The following is a 20654-nucleotide window of genomic DNA, read 5'->3' as shown; positions in this document are numbered from 1 at the left end:
GTTCCCAGAAATGTAATATGTAAATGTCCAGAAAGTACCAGATACTCTTGCTGGCTATTGACCGACTGCCCTGACAGAACTTAGACCTGGGGAAAGCCACATCACCACCAGGCCATCCTCTGGTACCTACCCTCCCATTGGGTTGTAGCTGGAAGGCACAGGTCTGAGGAGGCTCTGAGGACCATTGCTCCTGGGACGTCACTGGCCAGCCATGGGCAGCTTTCAGTGGGAAAAGCCCTGAGTCAGCTCAGAGGTTTAAGTCCGAACAGATGCACCCCAATGGTCTTCCTGGGCTATTCCACAGTAGAGATTATCTGCCTTCTGTGGGAATCAGCCATTCTTCCATTCTGTGGAGGGTAGAGACAAGCTTAGCCCCTGTTAACCTCAGTTTTTTCATCCACCAATACCACTTATTGAACTGTTGTGAATAATAGGTGGAATTATACATGTAGAAGCACTTACCCTGGTGCCTGACACAGATTTAAACTTTCCATAAGTGTTGGTTATTATTATTACCACCATATGCTGTTATGTTGTTATCATTATTGCTAACTGCAGCAGCAGCAGGCACTAAAAAATACATTTAAGGAAAGATTTTTATTGGGGATTCATTATTAGATGGGAAGGCTAAGGCCCCAGGAAGAAAGTGAAATACCTTGGCAGATGTAGATGTTAGTGGAAGACCTTGGGAATGGGACTCAGCTCATACCAGGAGGCAAATACCTCTAGAAAAGTTTAGGAATGTAACAAGGGCATTTATTCGTGGAGCTACATTGCGTGTACATGTGGGAACACAGAGGGGTGCGGGGGGAGCAGTTGCTCACAAGGTCAAGAACTGAGAGCCAAATGGATCTCCCAGGGCTCCTCTGCCATTGGATAGACTTGAAAGTGGCATCCCCTGAACCAGCCCTAGGTACAGGAGAGTCTCCACCACAGTAATGCTGCCCCTCACCCAGTGAATGACTTAGTGCCATGCAGTGGGAAGAGGGCAGGACCCAGGCAGGTTCATATCAGGGGAGTAGGAGCCGCAGAGAGCATTTTAAAAATGTAATATTAAATTATAAAAATAATTACCACATATGCTCTATATTTCACTGCATATAAATATTTTATCTTTTACGGATATTACTGAAAACATATAACAACTTTACAGTAAATCTGAAAAAGAGAAGAAAGAAAAAATTTCATAAAATACATCTCCCTAATATACTATTTTCCATAATGTAATTCTGAATAGCATTCTGATATATTTCCTTCCAGTTGGTCCCGTGTTTTTGAAAACAACTTTTATTAGTTTTTTTCCACTTTATAAAATAACGTGCTCATTGAGGAAACTGAAAAAAGCAAAAAGAAGAAAATAAAAATTATAATGTACAGGTAACCACTTTTATATTTATATATATTTCTATTTACGCTTCTTTAAAAAATAATTATCCTAAAGTTCATACTGCTTCATATTCTCTTTTTTCCCTCACTTCCTTATAAATCTCAAACACTTTTCTACATTATTACTCTTGTGTTGTATTTTCTAATGACTGTATCATTCCATTTTATATACTCTAATAATCCCCTGCTGTTGGATATGCAGGTTATTCTTTTTTAAACGTCCTTGCAACTATATCATTATAAATATTCTTGATTATTTACTGTGGACAAATTTTTGTATGGATTGGGTCAAATCCATCACACTGTTGGGCTATAAAAGATATTGCCAAAATGCCCTCAGAGGACATTGTCCCTCTTTGCATACCCACCAGGAAACTGTTTTCTAATTTCCCCACACCCTAGACAACAATGGGATTATCACTGCTTTTATCTTTAACATTTTTACATACTTATAATCATACAATAGTGCATTCTGCTTTTTAAAAAATTTAGTATTTCACAAGCATTTCCATGTTGCTAGGTTTCATAATTAGTTTCAATAATTGTATATTACTTTTCTTTTGTTGCATTTTTAGGTTATTTTTCTCCAAAATGTAATGCTGTAATAAGCATCTTCATGTAGGAAACTTGTTTCGAATTTTATTATTTCTGTGGAAGAGACACTCAAAAGTGGAATTTCATGAGCTAAAGGGTATGAAAAATTTATGGGTTTGATACATATTGCCTAATTGCTTTCCAAACGAATTTAAGAGCTTATAAGCACACCAACAATATTTGTGAGAGTAGCAGCATCAAATAACCTTCACCAGCACTGAATTCTACCATCCGCCCCCCTTTACTCATTGAACAGACAAAAAAGGTGTAAGTGCTACGATGCTTTGTTTTTCCTGTCTTTGATTCTTAATGAGGCTGGCATTTCCTCGTGTTTGTTTACTAGCTAAATTTTTTTTTTTTTGTACTAGCTAAATTTTTGTAGAAAACATTTTGGTAAACACTGAAAATGTCACCGGGTTCTTGGCTTTTTTCCTGTGCCCTGGAGTTACCTCGCAGGTAAACAGGGCAAGAGATGATGCCAACCCAGTACTAGGTCACATAGAAGTCACCGTGACTTCATTGAAAACAAATTCTAAGCGCTGACAGCCATGCCATCCGCTCCCACACTCACCAACCCTGGTGTCCCCTTTTTGGGGACAACGCCAGAAGAAAAAGCAGGGGACACGCTGGAAAGTTGGAGAGAGCACACAGTTCCCTTTCCCACCCGGGCTGGACTCCACTATGCTGGGATTACACATATGTCTACATCTCTAGAACGAATTCCGAGTGGCGGTGTCGCGAGCTCTGGGATCCAGAAAGCCGCCGGGCCCGGGGGACGGGTGTTCCGCGTCTGCCGGTCAGGCGGCGTAGAGAATCTGATGAAGCATTAGGAAACCTCGGCGGAGACCTGTCCCAGCGGTGGGCCTTCTGTTTTATTTCCTCCAGGAACTCGCGTTGAGAATTGCTGTGTGTGTGTGTGTGTGTGTGTGTGTGTGTGTGTGTGTGTGTTGTAAATACCGTAACAACACACGCCTTTGCTGGTTAGCCCCTGGGGTGGTGTGCTCGCTGCCGCCCCGCACACACGAGGTGGGGAATTGTTCAAAACGCCCGCGGTCGCAGCGCTGAGGCAGAGCGGTCTTTGAGGACCGAGGGCAGGACAAGCTGAGAGGACGCGGGCAGAGCAGTCGGGACGGGGCGGGAAAGGACTGAGGAGCCGACTCGGGGCTGCAGGCCGCGGCGTGCGGGGGCGCGCACCGGGGACCCGCGCCCTGCCACCTCCGTGCGCAGACCCTGGCTGCTCTCCTCGGCCCGCCGCAGCCCGCTGCGTGACTCGCGCGTTCCAGGCTGAGTACTGGCTGTCCCTGGCCCGGCCTCAGCCAGACGCGGAGGAGAGCGAGCAAGGGCTGGGAAACGCCGGCGGGAAAGGAATTGGCCGGAGGAGAGGAGGAGGAGGAGGAGGAGGATGGAGTCATCTAGTTACGGAGCACGCTCCGTCCGCCCAAGAGAAGCCCGGGACCAAGAGAGCGCGACGGGAAGACACCGCCGTGCGCCCCAGGCCTCCGGAGCGCCTGCCCCGCCCTTCCCCGCCCCTTGGTTCGAACGGAGGGGCGGAGAGGACACGAGCAGCCGGCTGAGGCCGGAACCCCGAGAGGATCCACGGAAACCTGCGAGTCCCAGACGCGGCCGTCCGGGACCACCTGCTGCCGCGGCCGAGCCAGCTGCAGTATTTATACACGGGGCGCTAGCCCGCACCGCGGGGAGCAGGGGGAACGGCCCGTGAGGCCCCGCCCCGCTCCATGCGGTCCGGCCCTCCTGCCCGGCCGGCCTCTCTCAGGGCGCTAGCACCACCACTCGGGCCTGGGTCCGCCGCTCGCTGCTGGGTGGGGGGGCTTGGCTGAAGGGCGGGCCGCCCTGCGGAAAGCGACGTCACGGCCGTTCCTGCAGTGTGAATGAATCAAAATGCCTGGGTGACCGCGGCCTCCTGGGCGGCCGGCACGCGAAGGGTGGAGGGGGAGGGGGAGAGAAGCGGGCGGGGGGAGGGAGGAGGGGAAAAAAGCCAGAGCTGCAGCAACAGCGTCTCCTCAACCCGGGATGTGCACCAACCCGGGAGAGCGAGATCAAAGGGATTTGAAACAGACTGAGGACTGGCGGGGGGAGGGGGCCAGGCAGCCTGTGGAATCCTCCTGTAGAGGCGGAGGGTCCGGCTTCCACCGTGACTTCGGCGGTCTGGTTGGGTTTTTTATTATTTTCAAATTTCTGAATCCAGCTTGAGCGAGAGAACGAGAAATCTCCGTAGACTGCGACTCGCTGGCTCTCGCTCGGAGATGATGCAGAGCGCAGCTGTCCCCGCGGAGGGGGCTGTCAAGGGGCTCCCGGAGATGCTTGGTGTGCCGATGCAACGTAAGACACCCCCCTTTCTCGCTGACTTAATTTGATAACAAGACGGCCGGCAGCTTTGGCCGGTTTGGGGCGGGCCGGACGCTGCGCGTAGCCTGGACCGGAGAGGACGGGCGGGGCGAGGGGCCGGCGGCCCGGGCGCAGAGGCGGTCACAGGGCAGGGGCACCAGCTAGAGTGCGTTTGAAGGGCCTGGCCCTTGGCTTTTGGGGGCCGAAAGTGAAAGCCTCCCGGATGGTGCTTGAGGCGAGCCTAGGGATACCGAACCCCGCATCCCCAGCCCATGTTTTTTCTAGGAGCCTTGGGGAGAGTGCTGTCTGGGGACAGGCACCAGAGGAAAGAGCTGCAGGCCAGGCCTAAGCGCTGGGGTGGTCCCCCAAACCCTCCTCCCCCGCCGGGGGAGGGGACTACGGTCAAAGCTCGCAGTACCGCTAGTGCAACTTCACCCCAGCTGGCGGGAAGTTAGAGAGCGCGTCCCCCGCCGCCGGGGCTGGCGGCGCAGAAGCCCAGGCCACACGCGCTGTCCCCGCGCGCAGGGCGTGCGCGCCTGGTGCGTCCGCAGCCGCTGCTGCCCGCGGCGCCCGCCGCCTGCGCCGCCAGGGACTGCCGGCTCCTGGTGAGGAAGTCCGCTCGCCATATTCCAGCTAGGCGAGGAATGAAGGGAGGGAGAAGCACCGCGACGAAGTTGTGAACTCGGGGTACGAGAGCAGGCTCTCAGTATGGTTCAGATTCGAAAGGAGAGAGATAAGGGTGTGCGGGCGCTTTCTTTCCCGTGCCCGAAATTAGGAAGGCGGCCGGAGCTCGGGGCTTGTTTATCCTCAGGTGCGTGCGTGTGTGTGTGTGTGTGTGTGTGTGTGTGCGCGCGCGCAGGGATTTTCCCAGTGAGAATTTTCTCTGTTCCTTGCTGGTGAACGAGGTCTTCGGTGGAGAGTCTGTGCGGAGGCCAGAGCAGGTCCCGTGGCGTCGCGCTCGCTTGGCTGGCGCCGCGTGAGCCCTGCCCCGCAGGCTCGCGGGTTCTGCGGAAAGCCTCTGGGCACGGTAGAGAGAAGAGGGGTTCCCTCACTCCGCTCGCCAAGGGGCTGTGCTTCCGCCCGCGACTTCTTCAGTGGACCGGTAGCTACATCCTTGAGGTTTAAGTAAGGACCGGCTCATCCACGGAGGGTGCCTACCTAGGAACTAGGGCGCAGCAGCGCGCCCTCCTGCGCCCCGGCTCTCCATGACATGGTTTCTGACCCAGCAGTACCTCCAAGGCAGGCTGGCGAGCGTGTCTGTCCCCTCACACCCCTACCCCGCGACTTCCTGGGAAGTTTGTGAGAAGGGACTAGAAGAGGATAGCTTCACTCAAACCTACTTAGGTTGTTCCTTGACTATATACTACAGCTATGTTTTGTATCTTTTTCTGTCAACTGTTGGCAAACAGTTCCAAGTCTGCGCTGTGCCTTGGGGAATTTACCGTTAAGATGTGTCTGTGGAAGGTGTGGGGGATTCACTGACTCCTTACTACCCCAGCCCACCGAGGGCAGGGAGGGAGTGGATTGTCAGCCCCTGCACAAACACAAACCCTGGCCAAGGCTCTGCACCTTAAATTGATTGTACCTTTGCGTGAGTGAGGGGAGTGTGTGAGTGGGCGCAGGTGTGTGTGACTCATGTCCTTGTTACCCGATACAGCTGTGCTTTAATAGTTGCGGTCCATAGGTGGCCTCTGTTAGGACCGCAATGTAAGACGGTGGGTTTTGCTCTGACAGCCTTTCTTTGGATGCGCAGGACACACTCTCAGAAGGTCTCACTTTTCGTTTTTCTTACTCAGAGACAGCTTTGATTTTGTCGTCAGGAACTCGATTTCCTAAATTGCCTAGAACTCACCTTCAGAGCTACAGTTCGCCAGGCCTCGGCGTCTGGGTTGGAACTGTGGAAAACTTAATGAGGTAGAGAAGGGGACTCTCATCCCAGGGTGGTCCAGTGAGGCAAGGCTGAACCAGGAGGGGTTGGTCCGACCTTCCTTTTGTCTTGCCGTGGTTCTGTGGCCTGGGTTGGAGGAGGCACTGGCCAAAATTTAGGGGACCAATCCCTGAAGGCTGTGGGATCAGCTTTTTTTTTTTTTCTTTTGGGGATGTGTGTGGATTTTACCCTCCCCATTGCAGCAGATCTGGCTTCTGGCTATTAAGCTGTTGGTGCTGGGCACTGGGGGACTGGTCCCCTCTGGCACATATACCCGATCATTCTCTTTCTTGGGGCATCGGACCCAGTAGCCTAAGAATTCCATGGGGGGGGTGGTTGGACATGCCCTTGGGCCTCAGGGAGGAAGAGGGGTTAATCTCCGGCTGTGGGTGTTTAAACCTGGTAGTGGAGGAGACAACAGAAAGGCTCTCCCGCAGGGATCCCTCCAAGCTGCCAACTGGAAGGGTCACCCGCCACCCCACCACCAGGTTCTGCTTCTTCACTCTGGGCCACGACAGATGGAGCACTTGGCAGCGCAGGTCTAGAGATTCCCCAACCTCAGTGCCTCTGGTGCCCTGGCCTCTAGGGGTGTTTTAGGGGTTGGAATCCAGTATAGTCTTTTGCTTTGGAGGGATGGGTGAGGCGCATTCCCTTCAGGAAAACGTTATCAAATTATGTAATCATTTCTCTCTTTTGGTGGCCTTCTTCCTTACACCCTGTACGCCCCCCACACACAGCGCCTCCCGACACTGCTCGCTTCTGGGTGGCCTGGTCTTTGAAGCGATTGCTGGCCTTCTGCTTTTCCGTGCAGAGGTTGCGGAGCAGGTCCCGGCCTTCCCGCTCCGAGAGCCCCTGGGTCGCCCGATCGGGCCGTGCCCGGCTGGGGCTTCTCCGGACAAACTCGGGGGTCTTTATCCGTTTGAGGGGCGTAGGCCTGAGCAAGAAGCTCGGGAGAATCCGGAGGGAGGAGGCTGGGAGCAATCCGAGACCAACTTTGGGTAGAGAAATAGAACACCCCTCGCCCCCCTAAAGCGCGGACTGGTGGGCGGGGCAGCCCCCCTCCCGCCGCCTCAGGTCAGTGTTTTTTAAGGAACTCGAACCCCGGCTCCTTGCTCTGAGTGGTGGGAGTGCTCTGCAGGAGGCAACACCCTCGACACCCTCGGGGTCACATCCAGCACGCGCAGAGTTCCTTGTTTTGTGGGCGCCAGTGGATAGGTTCAAAAAAGGACTTCGTCCTAAACTGATGCGTCCCAGCTACTTGGCCCACGATTTAGGGTGGCTGGTTTCTCTTGTTTCTGGCACAACCTGCCTTTGTCCGGGGTCGTCCCCACTGCCTCCCCCAGGGCTGCCAAGGTGCGAGTTCCCACAGTGCCTAACCCAGCGCTGGGTGCGCTGGCCTCTTAGCCTCCTCCGAACCTCTCTCCTCCCCGAATCCAGCAGTTCCCCCACGCACCTGGGTCCTGTCGGCCCCTCTTGCTGACCAAGACGTTTGGGAATAGTGAGGGACGTCCAGGGAGGTGGGCGTTTTATCCGCCCCTTGCCCTCGGTTTTGGTCCATCTCACACGTAGTCTCCCGGGGCTCGCAGGAAAGGACAACGGACATCCCAGAATGCTGGCTAGGGAGCAGGCCAGCCCCGCGGGAGGAAGGAGTGATTCGCCGGGTCCAGGCTGGGAGTGGTAAATGAGAAGCCAGCCCGGGCGTCTCCCATCCCTTCCTTGTCTCCTAAAAGATCTATCTTGCGCTCATGTGAACCCCGAAGCTGTGGGGAAAGGGCATTTGATTTTGTATTTGGCAGGATCTGGGCGAAGGACTCCTCAGGACGCCTCACTACCCTTTCTTCCCTTCCTGGCGCTCCTGCGTGGGGTGAGGCTCCCTGCACTGGTCGCGTTAGAATCCTCGTCCCCGACCTTATCCTTTTGCGGGCCATTTCTTAAGGGTGGAGTGAACTCACTTCCCGGTGGGCAGTTCTCTCAAACTCTAGAGCAGGGATTTGCTCTTCTTCCCATTCCTGTCTTTTCTCGTGGTGCCAGGAAAAAAAAAAAAACGGAAAAAAATATAGAGATTGAAATTCCATCAGATTCCAGTACAGATATCCAAATAGCAGCCCCCGAAGCCACAAACCTCCTTCCCCGCGTCACAAAAATATTGTCAGGGGCGGGCCAACTTTTAAAGGTCAGACTGGCTGTCCCCGTCGGCAGATTCGGGCCTCGCGGGTTGGGGATTCAAATTCTCCAACCGTGAGGATCCCGTCCCAGCGTCGGGCTAGAGCCACGCACTAGCCAGAGGGAGTTTGGAGAAACCCGGGTGACTGCGGCCGTGCCTCGCTTGGGGTGGCGGGAGGCCGAGGGCGCCCGAGGGGCGCGCTGGCTCCGGCCTCCTCCGTTCCCTTGCCTAGATCGGAGAGGGCAGAGAGGGCGGAGGGGAGCCCGCCTGGGAAGCCGCAGACTCAGGGCGCTCAGGGAGAGGAATTAACGATTTAACCAGGACAAAGAGCAGGCAGGTGGGGCGGGTGAGGGGCCAAGGTCTGCACTGAGCGGTCCCATGTCCGTGTCTAGGTAAGACGAAAAGTCGGGACTGAAGAGAGGAGACAGGACCTAACTCGAGTGGTTTCCTCGCTCGGTCGCGGTCCATCCTCGCGGAAAACCAGAGCCAGGCGGGGCCGGGCGGGAGCGGCGTCCTCGGGTCTGGGAGCGCGACCTGCGTGACCTCGCCGCCACCAGGGCAGAGCTCCTCCGCCCCGCGGGCAGGCACCGGCCTGGGTGGCCCGGGGGACTGACGATGAATTGCATCCAAAAGCGTTTGCTGCGCACCTATGGGCGGTGCAAGGTCCTGAGCGAGCCTGCCGCGCGCCCTGGGTTTTTGAGGGCTCGCTAGGGGAGGCAGGTGCGGACAGGGCGGCCCTTCCCGCGGAGCCGGCTTCGCACGCACCGCGTCCAGCCGCCCCGAGTGGAGGTCGCAACTAAGCAGGGGGCAAAAGGGGGACGGCCACCGCGCGGCACATTAGGCATTTCTGCTCTTTGGCCCTTTCCCACCGTCCACCTTGCCCGTTCCTCTTCCTATTATCCCTAGCGGTCTGGGATTGGCCAAACCCGGAACCAGTTTCCTACCTGTTTGCAGCCGGGCAGACTTTTTTCGCGCGAAGAGGCGCGGCAGGTGGGAGCGCGGCCAGAGAGCGGAGACAGTAAGCTCTTTTCTTGCGCATACCTATTTCGCACCAAGAATTTGGGAAGACAAAATTAACCCCCTACGCTGGCGGCCCAAGTCTTTCCGTGACTTTTTAACCCTTAGAAAGCTGTTCTCACATTTTGGGAGCGGCTCCTCCGGCACAGAGCCTGGAGGCAGCTGGCGGGTCCCTGCGCTGCGCGCGCCCTGCCCGCATTCTCTTCTGGGCTCCCAGCGCTCAGCGGAACTTGAAGAGCGCTTGAAATGTGGCAGGCTCAAGAGAGACGAGGTCTGTACCTGCGCAGCCGTTGTTGTAAATTAAATTCGACATGGGGAGGGAATTGGTAACACTGTGTGCCCGGGGAGAAATGGAGCGGGTCGCGGGTTGTACCCACCATCCTACAGAGGAAGCCGCGGCTGGCCTGGCACTCAGCGCAGGCTTCACTCTTTGGGGCTCAGCGGTTGGCTTCATCACGGATGAAAGCTTTTTTTTTTTTTTTTAAAGAAGACAGGGCGAATGTCTTTTAAAGGATTCTGAAGGGTGAAACTAATCAGGAAGAAGAATTACTAGCAAAACCCCGGGCGGGATGAAACCAGGAGCGGCGGAAGTTAAAGGAAGGAGTACCAAAGCTAGTTGTACCTCCCTCTTGACACGCCGAAAACAAAGCGGGGTTAAGACAAGAATGTAGGCTGAACGCTCTGGGGATTAGAGCGACGTGAGTCCTCAAGACGTCTTGGGGACCGCCTACGCGACCAAATACCAGGGTCGATTTTTTAAAAATCGAGTCCTAGAGGTGAGGTGGGGGTCGAGGCAGGCGGGAAACCGGCAAAGCAATGGTTTTCCATTGAGTAGACAAAACACAGCCCACAGGGGCGTCTTGGATTTTGAACAGTGACCTGATGACCCCGCTGACCAGGTGTAGACAGCCTCAAGTCCTAAATATTTCCATTGTCCTAACACTTCCCTTTTGCCTCGTATTTTAGTGTCCTTTCACTCTGTGCTACAGTCAATTAGTGATTACTTAGCACCGCATTAGCAGACAGAACCCAGAGAGACTCAGGCGCTGGGAGGGCTGCAGCGGAGGAAGGGGAGGGAGACAGTCACACCTGCAGTCATCCAGATTGGGAAATTAGTTAACAGGGACTCACCTTTCTTTCTATCACGTTGTTAAGGAATCTCCTTCGAGCCTCTTGATTTAGTCAGTAATGGTGGATATCTTGTGGTTTTCCCTGGGAAACTAATCTTCTCCAAATTAAGGAGTTGTGGAGGGGGAGGGTTGGTGGAGTTGGATGGAGGGACCTTGTGCCATTAGGGAAATTTATCAGGATTCGGGCTGAGAAGCTTTGGAATGCAGAGAGACTTGGAACCAGTTTAGCTGCTGAGTGGACGCAAGGAGTCATCTTACCCACTTTGGGAAACCTAAGGTTGGAGACAGACTGAAACAGCAGTTTGCTATGGCAGCGCCAGATGCATTACTGTATATAGATTGCTGGGTTCCGAGATGGCTGGGGGTGGGGCTTACTTTTGTAATGGTTTTCCGCCTTTCCTCCCTTCCTGGAATGCGTTGTTAACAATGCCTGTAACCCAAATGTGAGCGAACAGGGTCTACTGTTTTTAGTAAAATTCCATCGTGGCTTGAATATCTGTATTCCTTCTCTCTCTCTTCTTCCTTTATCCCTTCCTTCCTCTGTCTCTTCCTTCTTTCCTTTGTGAGATCTTTGCGGGGAGGAGCATGGGTTTGTGCAGGAATTCTGAGCACCGGGGTGCCATTGGGGGTTGAGTGCCCAGCAAGCTACAGAGAGGTGAGATCCATCTCTCTCACTGTGTTCCCAGGAGGCCTGGGAGGGAAGAGCAGTTTCTGGGTCCAGAACCAGAAGCAGCCCTGGAGCTGGGCTATTGTTTGCTGTAGGAAGAAAACCTCACATGCCGCTGTGAGGTTTTACCTGTTTTAGTCCTCAGTTTTACGGAACCCTGATCAAAATGGAACACAGATCAACCATTCTGAGGCACTGCAGTTGGGGGTAGGTGGACAGGTTGGGGTTTAATTGGCAAAATTGAAATTGATTCTCCCTTGGAAAATGTACTTTGGGTTAACTGTGTTAGTGGCGGACTGGAAAATCATCTTGGGAGGCAACTCCTAACCCCTGTTATTTTGGTGGATTTCTTTTCTCAGATCGCCCCACTCCCCTTCCCTCTGTCAATCTGGGTCTAGTCACAGATGTTTTACTGCGGCATCTCACGCCCAAATGCCTTTAAAGTATAATTTGTTTTCATTATAATGTTAGGGGGTTAAGGGATTGGTTCTGGGAATAGCTTAATAGAGAGAAAACTTGCGGCCAAATTAATTGAAAGTTTCTTCTTATGAGGGACCGGTTGCCAAACATATGGAATATTGCCACAGAATGAGACATCAGAAAAATACGTTGTGGAGATTTAGCAATGATTAAATGTGAAAAATGGAGTGGAAATAGATGTGTACGGCATTTCCATAGACTGTCATGGATTTGTTTAATGTGATTTTTCTGTTTTATTTGCAAATACTGAGAATATTCAATATCCTACTGAAGATTACTAATTCTGTGTCAGTATATAATCTAGAAGATAATTCTATACCTGCAAATATATGTTTACATTTCTTATTTTATTGACTATGGGACTCCTCCTATTAAAATGTTATTCAGATTCAGCCTTAAAATGGTAACATCAAAATTGTCTCCAGGATACTTTTGAATTTGATCTTTTATTGAAGAGGTTACTATATTTTGAGCTAAGCAGAAGAACAAAGGAGATTTTCAAAGGGTCGTCAAACCACCAAATGAAACAAATAGGACCCGCGGTGGGAAGGCTTCTGGAGGAGAAATGGAGGGAAAATAGAACGTTAGGCGTGATCATTTCTGATATGAAAAGGATTTTCTGACTTCTTCCTAGTTGTGAGTCATTTGTCAAGACAAATTAGAAAACAAACTAGAAATTAGATAAGATGTAGACTGAAGTATTTTCAAAGTATGTAAGTGAATAGAATTATATTAGAGAATATAATTTACCTTAAATGTGATACCAGTGTTTTTGTTTGTTTGTTTGTTTTACTTTTCCCAATATTTTTGTGGCTGGCCCAGATTACTACTATATTTAATGCTGCCATCACCATCACAAAGTTCAATAAACCTTTTATCCTTAAGTTTAAAAGAATTAATATTGGAATTTTATGCTTCAGCTGTGTTGTTTATGAGATTATTCTTACTAGGTTATTGAGATCCCTTAAGAGAAAGTTAATGAAAACATTTTGGAAAATTATGTTATGGGCTCTTCAAGATACATTGGTTTAGAATAAGGGAACATATAAATAAGGAAACCCTAAACTGTTCAATAAAAATGGAGTGTCTTTAATAGGGAAAGAGCAAATAACGAGCCAGGAGGGGGAAAAAAACCAGACACATCTAGTTATGATTTGTCATATAAACTGCATCCTTGGTCTCAGTCCTCTGTTCCTTCAGCCACAGTTAGCAGGTGATTTAAAAGGGGAGTTGTGACCAGAAAACAGGATTTTATTGTCAATGGTGATGGCAGTGACTTTGATTTGGAAAGTTTTATTTTTAAAATATGTATCGAATAACAGAACTTTTAATTAATTTAATTTAACTGTACCTCTGTTATAATTCTTAGATTTGGATATTCCAGAACTTAGGTATGAGTTTAGGCAGGCCTGGTGTCATACTTATGTCCTGTGGCTTTATGTTGACACACTTTAGAATTAGTCATTCCCAGACGAAATCAAGGAGCCCCCACTGAGATTATTTTCCCAACCCGCCTTTTCAAAACCATCTTCCTTCTTACTCAGAGAACCTTAGGTAACAGAGCAGCATTGTCTGCCGTTAATTTTTCTCCCCCTTCTATGTGGGGAAGGACTAGAGAATTCCAAGAAAAACATTTGCATAATATTTCAATTATATGTGTGTTTCCTTAAAGCCCCATTTGGCTTTTTTTGTAGTCAGTAAAAAAAACTTAACAAATATAAAATTGTGTCGTTTTGGAAACATACATTGGCCAAATGTTATTTAAGACAGAGTTCAAAAAAACTACTTACCAGCGAAAGGATTTGGGATGAAACCCACCAGACGGGTAGCTTTGGTGAACACAGTTGGAAACCTTGGTCTTCAGTCAGCCCCAGAATCTATCCCAGAGTAAAAGAGGGTTCCAGCCCTAGTTTGGCCCCCAACTGTGTACCCTAAGGGAAACCCTTTTAAATGTAGATTAGAGGTTCACTTTTCTCAGGATCTCTAGGAGGAGTAAATGAGCTTGCAGATTTGCAAGTACTTGACAAAGTTCAAAGTGCTGGTAAACTTAAAGAGGAAGATCATGGTTCCGTTTTGCAGAGGGAGTCACCCTCCGTGGGCTGGAGTGCTCCTGGGTGTCTTAAGGGGATGGCCAAGCCGATAAGGGAGCATTGTGGGGTCTGCAAACGGGGAACCCTGGAAGCATCTCCCCTGGACCAGCTCCCTATCCAGAAAGAAGCAAGGAAAACCTTTTCCTGGGCACTAGGCTGTCAAGCCAAATTGTTTGTGAAACAAAAAGAAGAACTCTATTTGTCCAAAAGGCAGTGAAAAAGCAATGTCTTGCAGGATTCCAAAGCGGCCCATCAAAGTCCAAATTTTACAAAATATTAATCTGTTCTGAACACTATTCCGACCAGTACAGAATACCTGTCTTTAAAATATTACAGTATTCACTTGCATTATGAGCCCAGTGGAAATATATGAAATTCTAAACCACTTTCCCAGAAAGGTACACTTTCTTAAATACATTTTAGAAGTCATCGTCAAGTATGTTGGTTCTAGTTTTAGTCTCTTTAGTGGAAAAAAATGTTTTTCCTCACGTTGTTCATCTTCTGTGACCAAAGAGACAGAAAGCACACTTTTTCAAAGAATTAAAATCGATCAGACAAACACAAACCATTTCTGAAATGTTTCATGGTGGCCCCTGGTTCCTTGAGAGCAGTTTCTTGGAAATGAAGAAACATTGAGTGGGGAATAAAAATGCACAATACTTATTCTATATCACCAGAGGGCTGAGGGCAATTTGATCTACCACAGACCACATCAGACCTTTGATCTCTTCCACTTCCCAGCTTTCTGAAACTTCACTAACGGAGGAATTTGGGGATTTAAAACAGAGTCCATTGTTTGATGGGCCACTCTGAAAAACAAGCCCCTTGTACCTCCACTAGGGAACTCAGGTGATTTGAGGGCTGGGCATCACGTTGTGTATTTTATAAGCTTCCTTGATGAAGAAATAGGTTATGGCTACAGGCAAAGGGTTTTTAGTTATTTCATATCAAATAAGAAATAGTCACTTCACCATTGGGCATTTAGATGTCTCTAAGAAAAATACTAGAAGCCTCAAATGTTAATATGAACTCAGCCCTTTCTTACCTGAATACATTACAGCAAAAGTGAAGTGAGGTCAGGTAGTTGGTGGTCCTAACCGCCCCACTCTCACCATTCACATGTGGGGAGGGGACCAAGGTCTGGCAAATTTGCCCTCATTCTATGGAAGAAAGAATCTGACAGATTTCTTTATTCCAAAAAGACTGAATCTTGTAATGTTGCATTATGTGCTGTTCATACTCTGGGATAATGTTGATTAGAAAGGGTTGTACATTTTCCAGATGCTTTAGAACTAGGGGTGTGGAGGAGAGTTTTGAGTGTTTTGGAGGGGGCGGTGGGGGAAATTATATTGGGAAATAAAGAAGCATGAAATAATTTTGATACACTTTAAATATATAAATCCATCTTGCTGTTGGCTGGTCAGGAAAAGGGAGAAGGGAGCTGGCCATTGAGCTTGGACAAATGTATTATGGGGCTAAGGGTCTTATACTCATTAACTGATATGATCACACAACACCACAACCCCAGAGACTGGTGTTATTATCTCCATTTTACAGATAAGAAAATTGAGGCTCAAAGAGGTTAAGCAATTTGTCCAAAATCACATACATGGTAGAATCAGAATCTCAGAATCTGGCCTGGGATTTATTGTAAACGATTTGGCAGACCTAAAAATTTGAAGATCTAAACTCTTAACAGAACTGAAAACTTTCAAATTCCCTCAATAGTTTTCCCAAAAGGTCTTTGAGCAAAATTTTCTAGTTCCCCCTAGTTTTCTATTTCATTCACTGCCCACTCTCCCCACCGCTCCAGAGTTGGACAGCTCCCTCATTTCGGAGGTGGCTTCCTTTCCATAGACACAGCTTGACTTCAGAAGAATTGGCTTTTTCCTGGAATCACAATGCCTTAGCCCTTGTATCAGGATATGTGTGTGCATGTGTGAGTGTGTGTTAGTATCTGTGGTATATGTGTGTGTACATATGAGTATGTGTGTGTGCTAAATATGCATGTCTCAGTATATGTGAATATGTGCAGGTGCGTTTGTGTCTAAGTGAATGTGGTATGTGTGGGTGCCTTTGTCTATGTATGTGTATGTCTCAGTGTATCTCTGTTTGTGATTATGATTTCCTCTGTGTGTCTGAGTGTATATGTGATTATGTCTGTGTTGTGTCTTTGTGTATGTTGTAAGTATGTGTGAATGTGTGTACATCTGACTTGTGTCTGTGTGAGTGTGTGTGATGGTGTCTGCTTGGATAGCTGTGTACACACAGCTGTTCTCCCTGTGGGCTTAGGTCTGTGCCTTGGGCCGTGTCTCTCCTGGGTGCTGGTGGATGGCCCTGCAGATGGGAATGTATTGTACTGTGTGGTCCAGCATCTCCACAGATTCCTTGTCTCGTCAAGGGATGTTGCTGTCTTTTCATGCCTGGGTTTACCCTCTGCAGAGCCCCAGCAGAGAGCATCACCACAGAACACTTTCCTGCAGATAAGGTAAAAATTTTCATTTTAAATGAAACGACTCCTTGGATCAGGAACTGAGTTTATAGATCAAATGCTGTCTTAGTGAGTGCAAGGATCTGCTTAAACTCCAGTTTTTAAAGTAAAATTTCGTGATATCAAATACTGCATGAATAAGTTGAGTTTACTAGGGATTTGGAAATTTTGGTTACGACTTTATTTCTCTTAGGAAACCTATATAACTTCTGTCCTGTTCAGACTCTAAATTATTTTTAAAAAATCATAATTTATTGTAGGTTAAAAAAAGATTTGTTTTGTTGCTCTTTAAAATTTTCTAGCTCGTTCATATTTCACACATTTATTTCATCTAAATAATTGCATGGAGCACCGTCTCCTAAAGTGTGGGGTTGAGTTCACAGGTCCCCACCCCCTCACAGGCAGGGATGAATCTGAACTTGACAGACGCCATCAACAAGCTGGCACTTTGCAGCTGGGTGGAGGCGATCAGCCGGACAGGGGTTCCCACTCCCAGCCCTCCTTGGGCATTAGGTGTCTGTCCCCTACAACACATGCATACTCTGTCCAAAGGATGGAAATCTGTCCCTCAGACATTTCCATTTGCCTAATTGTTGGGGAGCACCAGAGGCCAGTGGGTCATCTACTCCTGTCACTGCACACAGAGCAGCTTTGAGCCACCTCCATTTACCCTCCATAAAGTGACAGGGTAGAACCAGCCAGGTGGGGTGATGTCTCAGACCCTCCAGCTCTGGGGTTGGGTGAGCCCATCTTGCACACAGGCCCAGTTGAAATCCTGGTTCCCCCGTTGTGGGACCTTGGACACTTTGCCTGATCTCTCCCAGGCTCAGTTTCCTCATCTGTAAATTGGGGATAATAACACCTCCCTCACCAAGTTGTGCGGATTGAGAAAGCATACATTTAGGACCTGGCACAGTTTATAACAGGCTCTTGTTGCCTGGTTTTACTATTACTATAGGTATATTGTGGGTCTCTTAAACCATTTCTACATTATCTCTGTTTTAAAGAATGCTCTCTCTCTCAAAATCTACAGTGGAATACAGTGGGAAAGGTTTTGTTTTCTTTTAACTTAAAAAGCACCCTTAGTATGTCCCTTACATTTTTGCCAGACTCAAGGACCCCCAGTTGGGTCCCAAGGCCTCTCTCTGAGAACCCCTAGTTTGGGCAGCCCAGCCTGTCCCTGCCGGACACATCCCCAGCAAGCTGGAGGTCGAAAGAAATGGCTGTCTGCTGCTTTTAGTGTTGTTCCTAAATATGATGTTGCCTCAGCTTCCAAGCCTCTAAAACTCCCCAGCCCGCCCTTCCCGCATACATTAGCCTTAATGTATTCTCTCTTGGATACTCATCATATTAAGGCTCCCGGTAGATACCTTGCTCGAAATAAATTTTACGGGCATGCATCCTCGCCCTCATCCCCATGCATTTGTGGCCAGGAGGAGAACTATAACCGCTTTCCTCGGAGGCCAAACAACTATTAGGTGGGAATTGGCGGCCCTCTGGCCCGGGGGGAGGGCGGGGTGCAGGGAAGGAGCGGGCTCGCGCCCCGAGGGTCGTCCCCAGACCCCAACCCCCAACCGTCGGGCTCTCCAGGGGTTCATTTGCCCCCGCTGGCCGGCTGCCTGGCTCCTGGGACAAAGACATCCCTAGCGGGTCGTGTCACCGGGGCCTATGGTCCACGGCGACACACAGGTCGGGCCAGGCACTCTCGGCTCCGGGGGGCAAAGGTTCCTGCAGCTCGGCACCCGCCCGTCGGCACACCTCTTCCCTGAGCCAGAGGGCTTCTCGTTAGGGCTTCCTTCCCCTCCTTTTCGAAAAAGATGCCTGAGCAATCTTCCTCCACACCTCCTTCCTCAAGCCCCTGGCTCCGCAGCTGCCACAGCTCCGAACGCGAATTCCTGCAGGGGAGACCCACACCCTTTCCCGCTTAATGGCCAGGTTTACCTGTGTTGTCTCCACCGCTTGCCCAGGCTGGACTTGTCATACCACAGCAGCTCCAGGTTATCCTCCCCTCATTCCCTAGAGTCTCACCTCTTCTTTCCCAACCTCCAGCTGGTAAGGGCCCTGCTCTTGGAACCCTCCCTGGCCGCTCCAGGGTTGCCAGTCCCTGATGGTCCCTGGAGAGAGGCAGGCGTGTGGTTGAACGGGCACCTGCCTGGAGGTGCCAAGCACGCCTCCCCCCCAACCACGGCATAGTTGCTGTGTGATGTGGGCCCTCTCTGAACCTCCGTGGGGGGATCTTGACATCTTTGCGGAGATTCTCGGTGGGAGTTCAATGAGGTCAAGCCCAGGATCGTGGGCCCCTAACTTTCCTTACTCTCAGTCCAGCGGCACCACCTCGAGCACCTGGTTACTGCAGTTATCTTATCTCCTAATAATAGCAAGCCTTTACTGAGCACCTACTGTATACCAAGTCCCATCCTACGTATATGGATTCATTTACCTTGACATCAATTCTACCAGGTACTATTGTTATCATCACCCCACTTTTACAGGTGAGAAAACTGAGGCAGAGAGAGGCAAAGTAATTTGTTCAATCTTAGAAAGCGGAGCCAGGACACAAAATTAGGTAGTCTGGTTTCAGAATCCGTGGTCTTCATCTGTGTCCTACCTAGCTAGCCCTTCTTATTTGATGGAAATTCGTGTAGCTGTCATGTGTTTAGCACTTTTCTGGGACTCCTTGGTAAGTACTTATTGGTTGAACAATTTCTTTGCCAAGGAGGAAATGTTTTGAGATAAAAAGAAAGTCCCACCTGAACTGGGACAGGTACCAAGTGTCCAGGGCTACACGTATCTGGTAGTTTTCATGGGGCATTTTGGTCTGAGAATCAGGTCAAAGGGCAAGGAATCTAGTGAGTATGACTTTCGGGCAAATGGTGGTGGCTGCCAAGACCATGAAGGAAACAAGCTGTGCTGGGGTTTAATTGGGTCCAAGATAGACAATTGTGTGTACAGGGCTAATGATGACAGTTAATGAATGTCCCAACAGTGTGTCTGTAAGTTTTAGATACAGATGACTTAATACTTGAGAAGGCTTTCTCTCTACATAGGTTTAGATGTGCTTAAAATTTCCCCCTAATGCTTTGAGACTAATTCCCTATTTCAACACTTTAAAATTATATCACAACCAACAAACTTGTTATGAATCAAGAAACACTAGATTCACGAAATCTCACGAGAGATTTGGTTTTAGTACTTTTGTTGACATTTTGGGGTGTGCAGGAAAAACTAGTGAAGAACTGTTTCAAGTGAGCTTCTTAGAGAGGATTTGATCAGTAATTTATTTGGCGAAAAATATCTGTGGAGTTACTCTTGCGTGCCAGACATTGTGTAGGCACGGATGATACAAAACTGAGAAAGAAATGCTGTTCCTGTTCCTTGAGGATCTCACCTTCTGATGGGAAAGATGGTGTGTAAAAAAAACAATTAGCAAAAATGCTATTTATAATAGAGGTGAGAAACCCCAGGGTTACCAGTCTTATGACATGCTATATCATGAGGCTACCATAGGAGGCCAAATGCTTGCACTTTTATGTTTTTGTTCTTAACATTTGTTACCTTCCCTTTTTTGAGGAAAAGGACCAGGGAAGATGGCTAGAGATGCTAGCACTATTTGTTCATCCAGCTGTGAAAGCCTGACCATTTTGAAACTAATTCAGTGACTCAAAATACTATCAACCCCCTGAGCAATCCCTTGGTAGAGATGGGATGGCAGAGAAACAGACCTTGGATAGGAAGTCACCCAGCACAGGAACAGGGTGCGGTAGTGGTTCAGGTTCAGTTGCAGACAACAGAATCCATTCTCACTATTTAAGTGGAGAGTGATCAGTTACCAGATATGTAGTAGATGACTTTTAACTCAGTGGAGCCAGTTCTGGACCAAGCTGCTGGGAATAACTCCCAGCCCCCAGAATGTTGTTGCTTCTGCCATGATTGCTCAGGACATTAAAGCCAGAGAACCCTGTAGCCTCTGCCGTGATCCACACCGGCATAGTGGGAGCCTGCCTCTTGGCAGGCTCCATTCAATTCGGTTCTGAATTCAAGTCTCTTCTAAGTTCACCTGATTGGCAGACTCTAAATCACTTTCGGAACCCAAGCTGCAAGGGAATCTGGAAAAGCAGTTTCTAGTTTTCCTGTCTGCAGTACATGAAGGCATATTAGTTGAGTAGGTTGATCGAGTTAATCGATGGTATCTTTTGCATTTCATTAAAATGCTGAGATTCTCTCTCAGGAGACTCTCTCAAAATACTGAGATTCTCCAATGGACAAAGGATTAATCTCCAAAATATATAAAGAGCTCATGTAGCTCAATATTAAAAAAACAAACAACCCAATCCAAAAATGAGCAGAAGACCTAAATAGACA

At 49.2% G+C, this 20654-nt stretch overlaps 1 protein-coding gene across 1 annotated transcript in view; it reads left to right on the top strand.

Moving 5' to 3' along the window:
- Window positions 1-4149: 4149 nt before the first annotated feature.
- Window positions 4150-20654, top strand: part of LHX4 (LIM homeobox 4) — a 48318-nt gene continuing 31813 nt past the window's right edge. Inside the window, exon 1 of the mRNA XM_022556575.3 lies at window positions 4150-4320. Coding sequence (XP_022412283.1) covers window positions 4245-4320 — 76 coding nt within the window. The 5' untranslated portion in view covers window positions 4150-4244. The remainder of the gene's footprint in view (window positions 4321-20654) is intronic.

This window comes from Delphinapterus leucas, chromosome 1 (genome assembly GCF_059928025.1).
Source record: "Delphinapterus leucas isolate spDelLeu-1000000601 "Yukka" chromosome 1, BTC_Dleu_Yukka2, whole genome shotgun sequence".
Lineage (NCBI taxonomy): Eukaryota > Metazoa > Chordata > Mammalia > Artiodactyla > Monodontidae > Delphinapterus > Delphinapterus leucas.
This window is presented reverse-complemented; position numbering and strand designations above follow the sequence as displayed.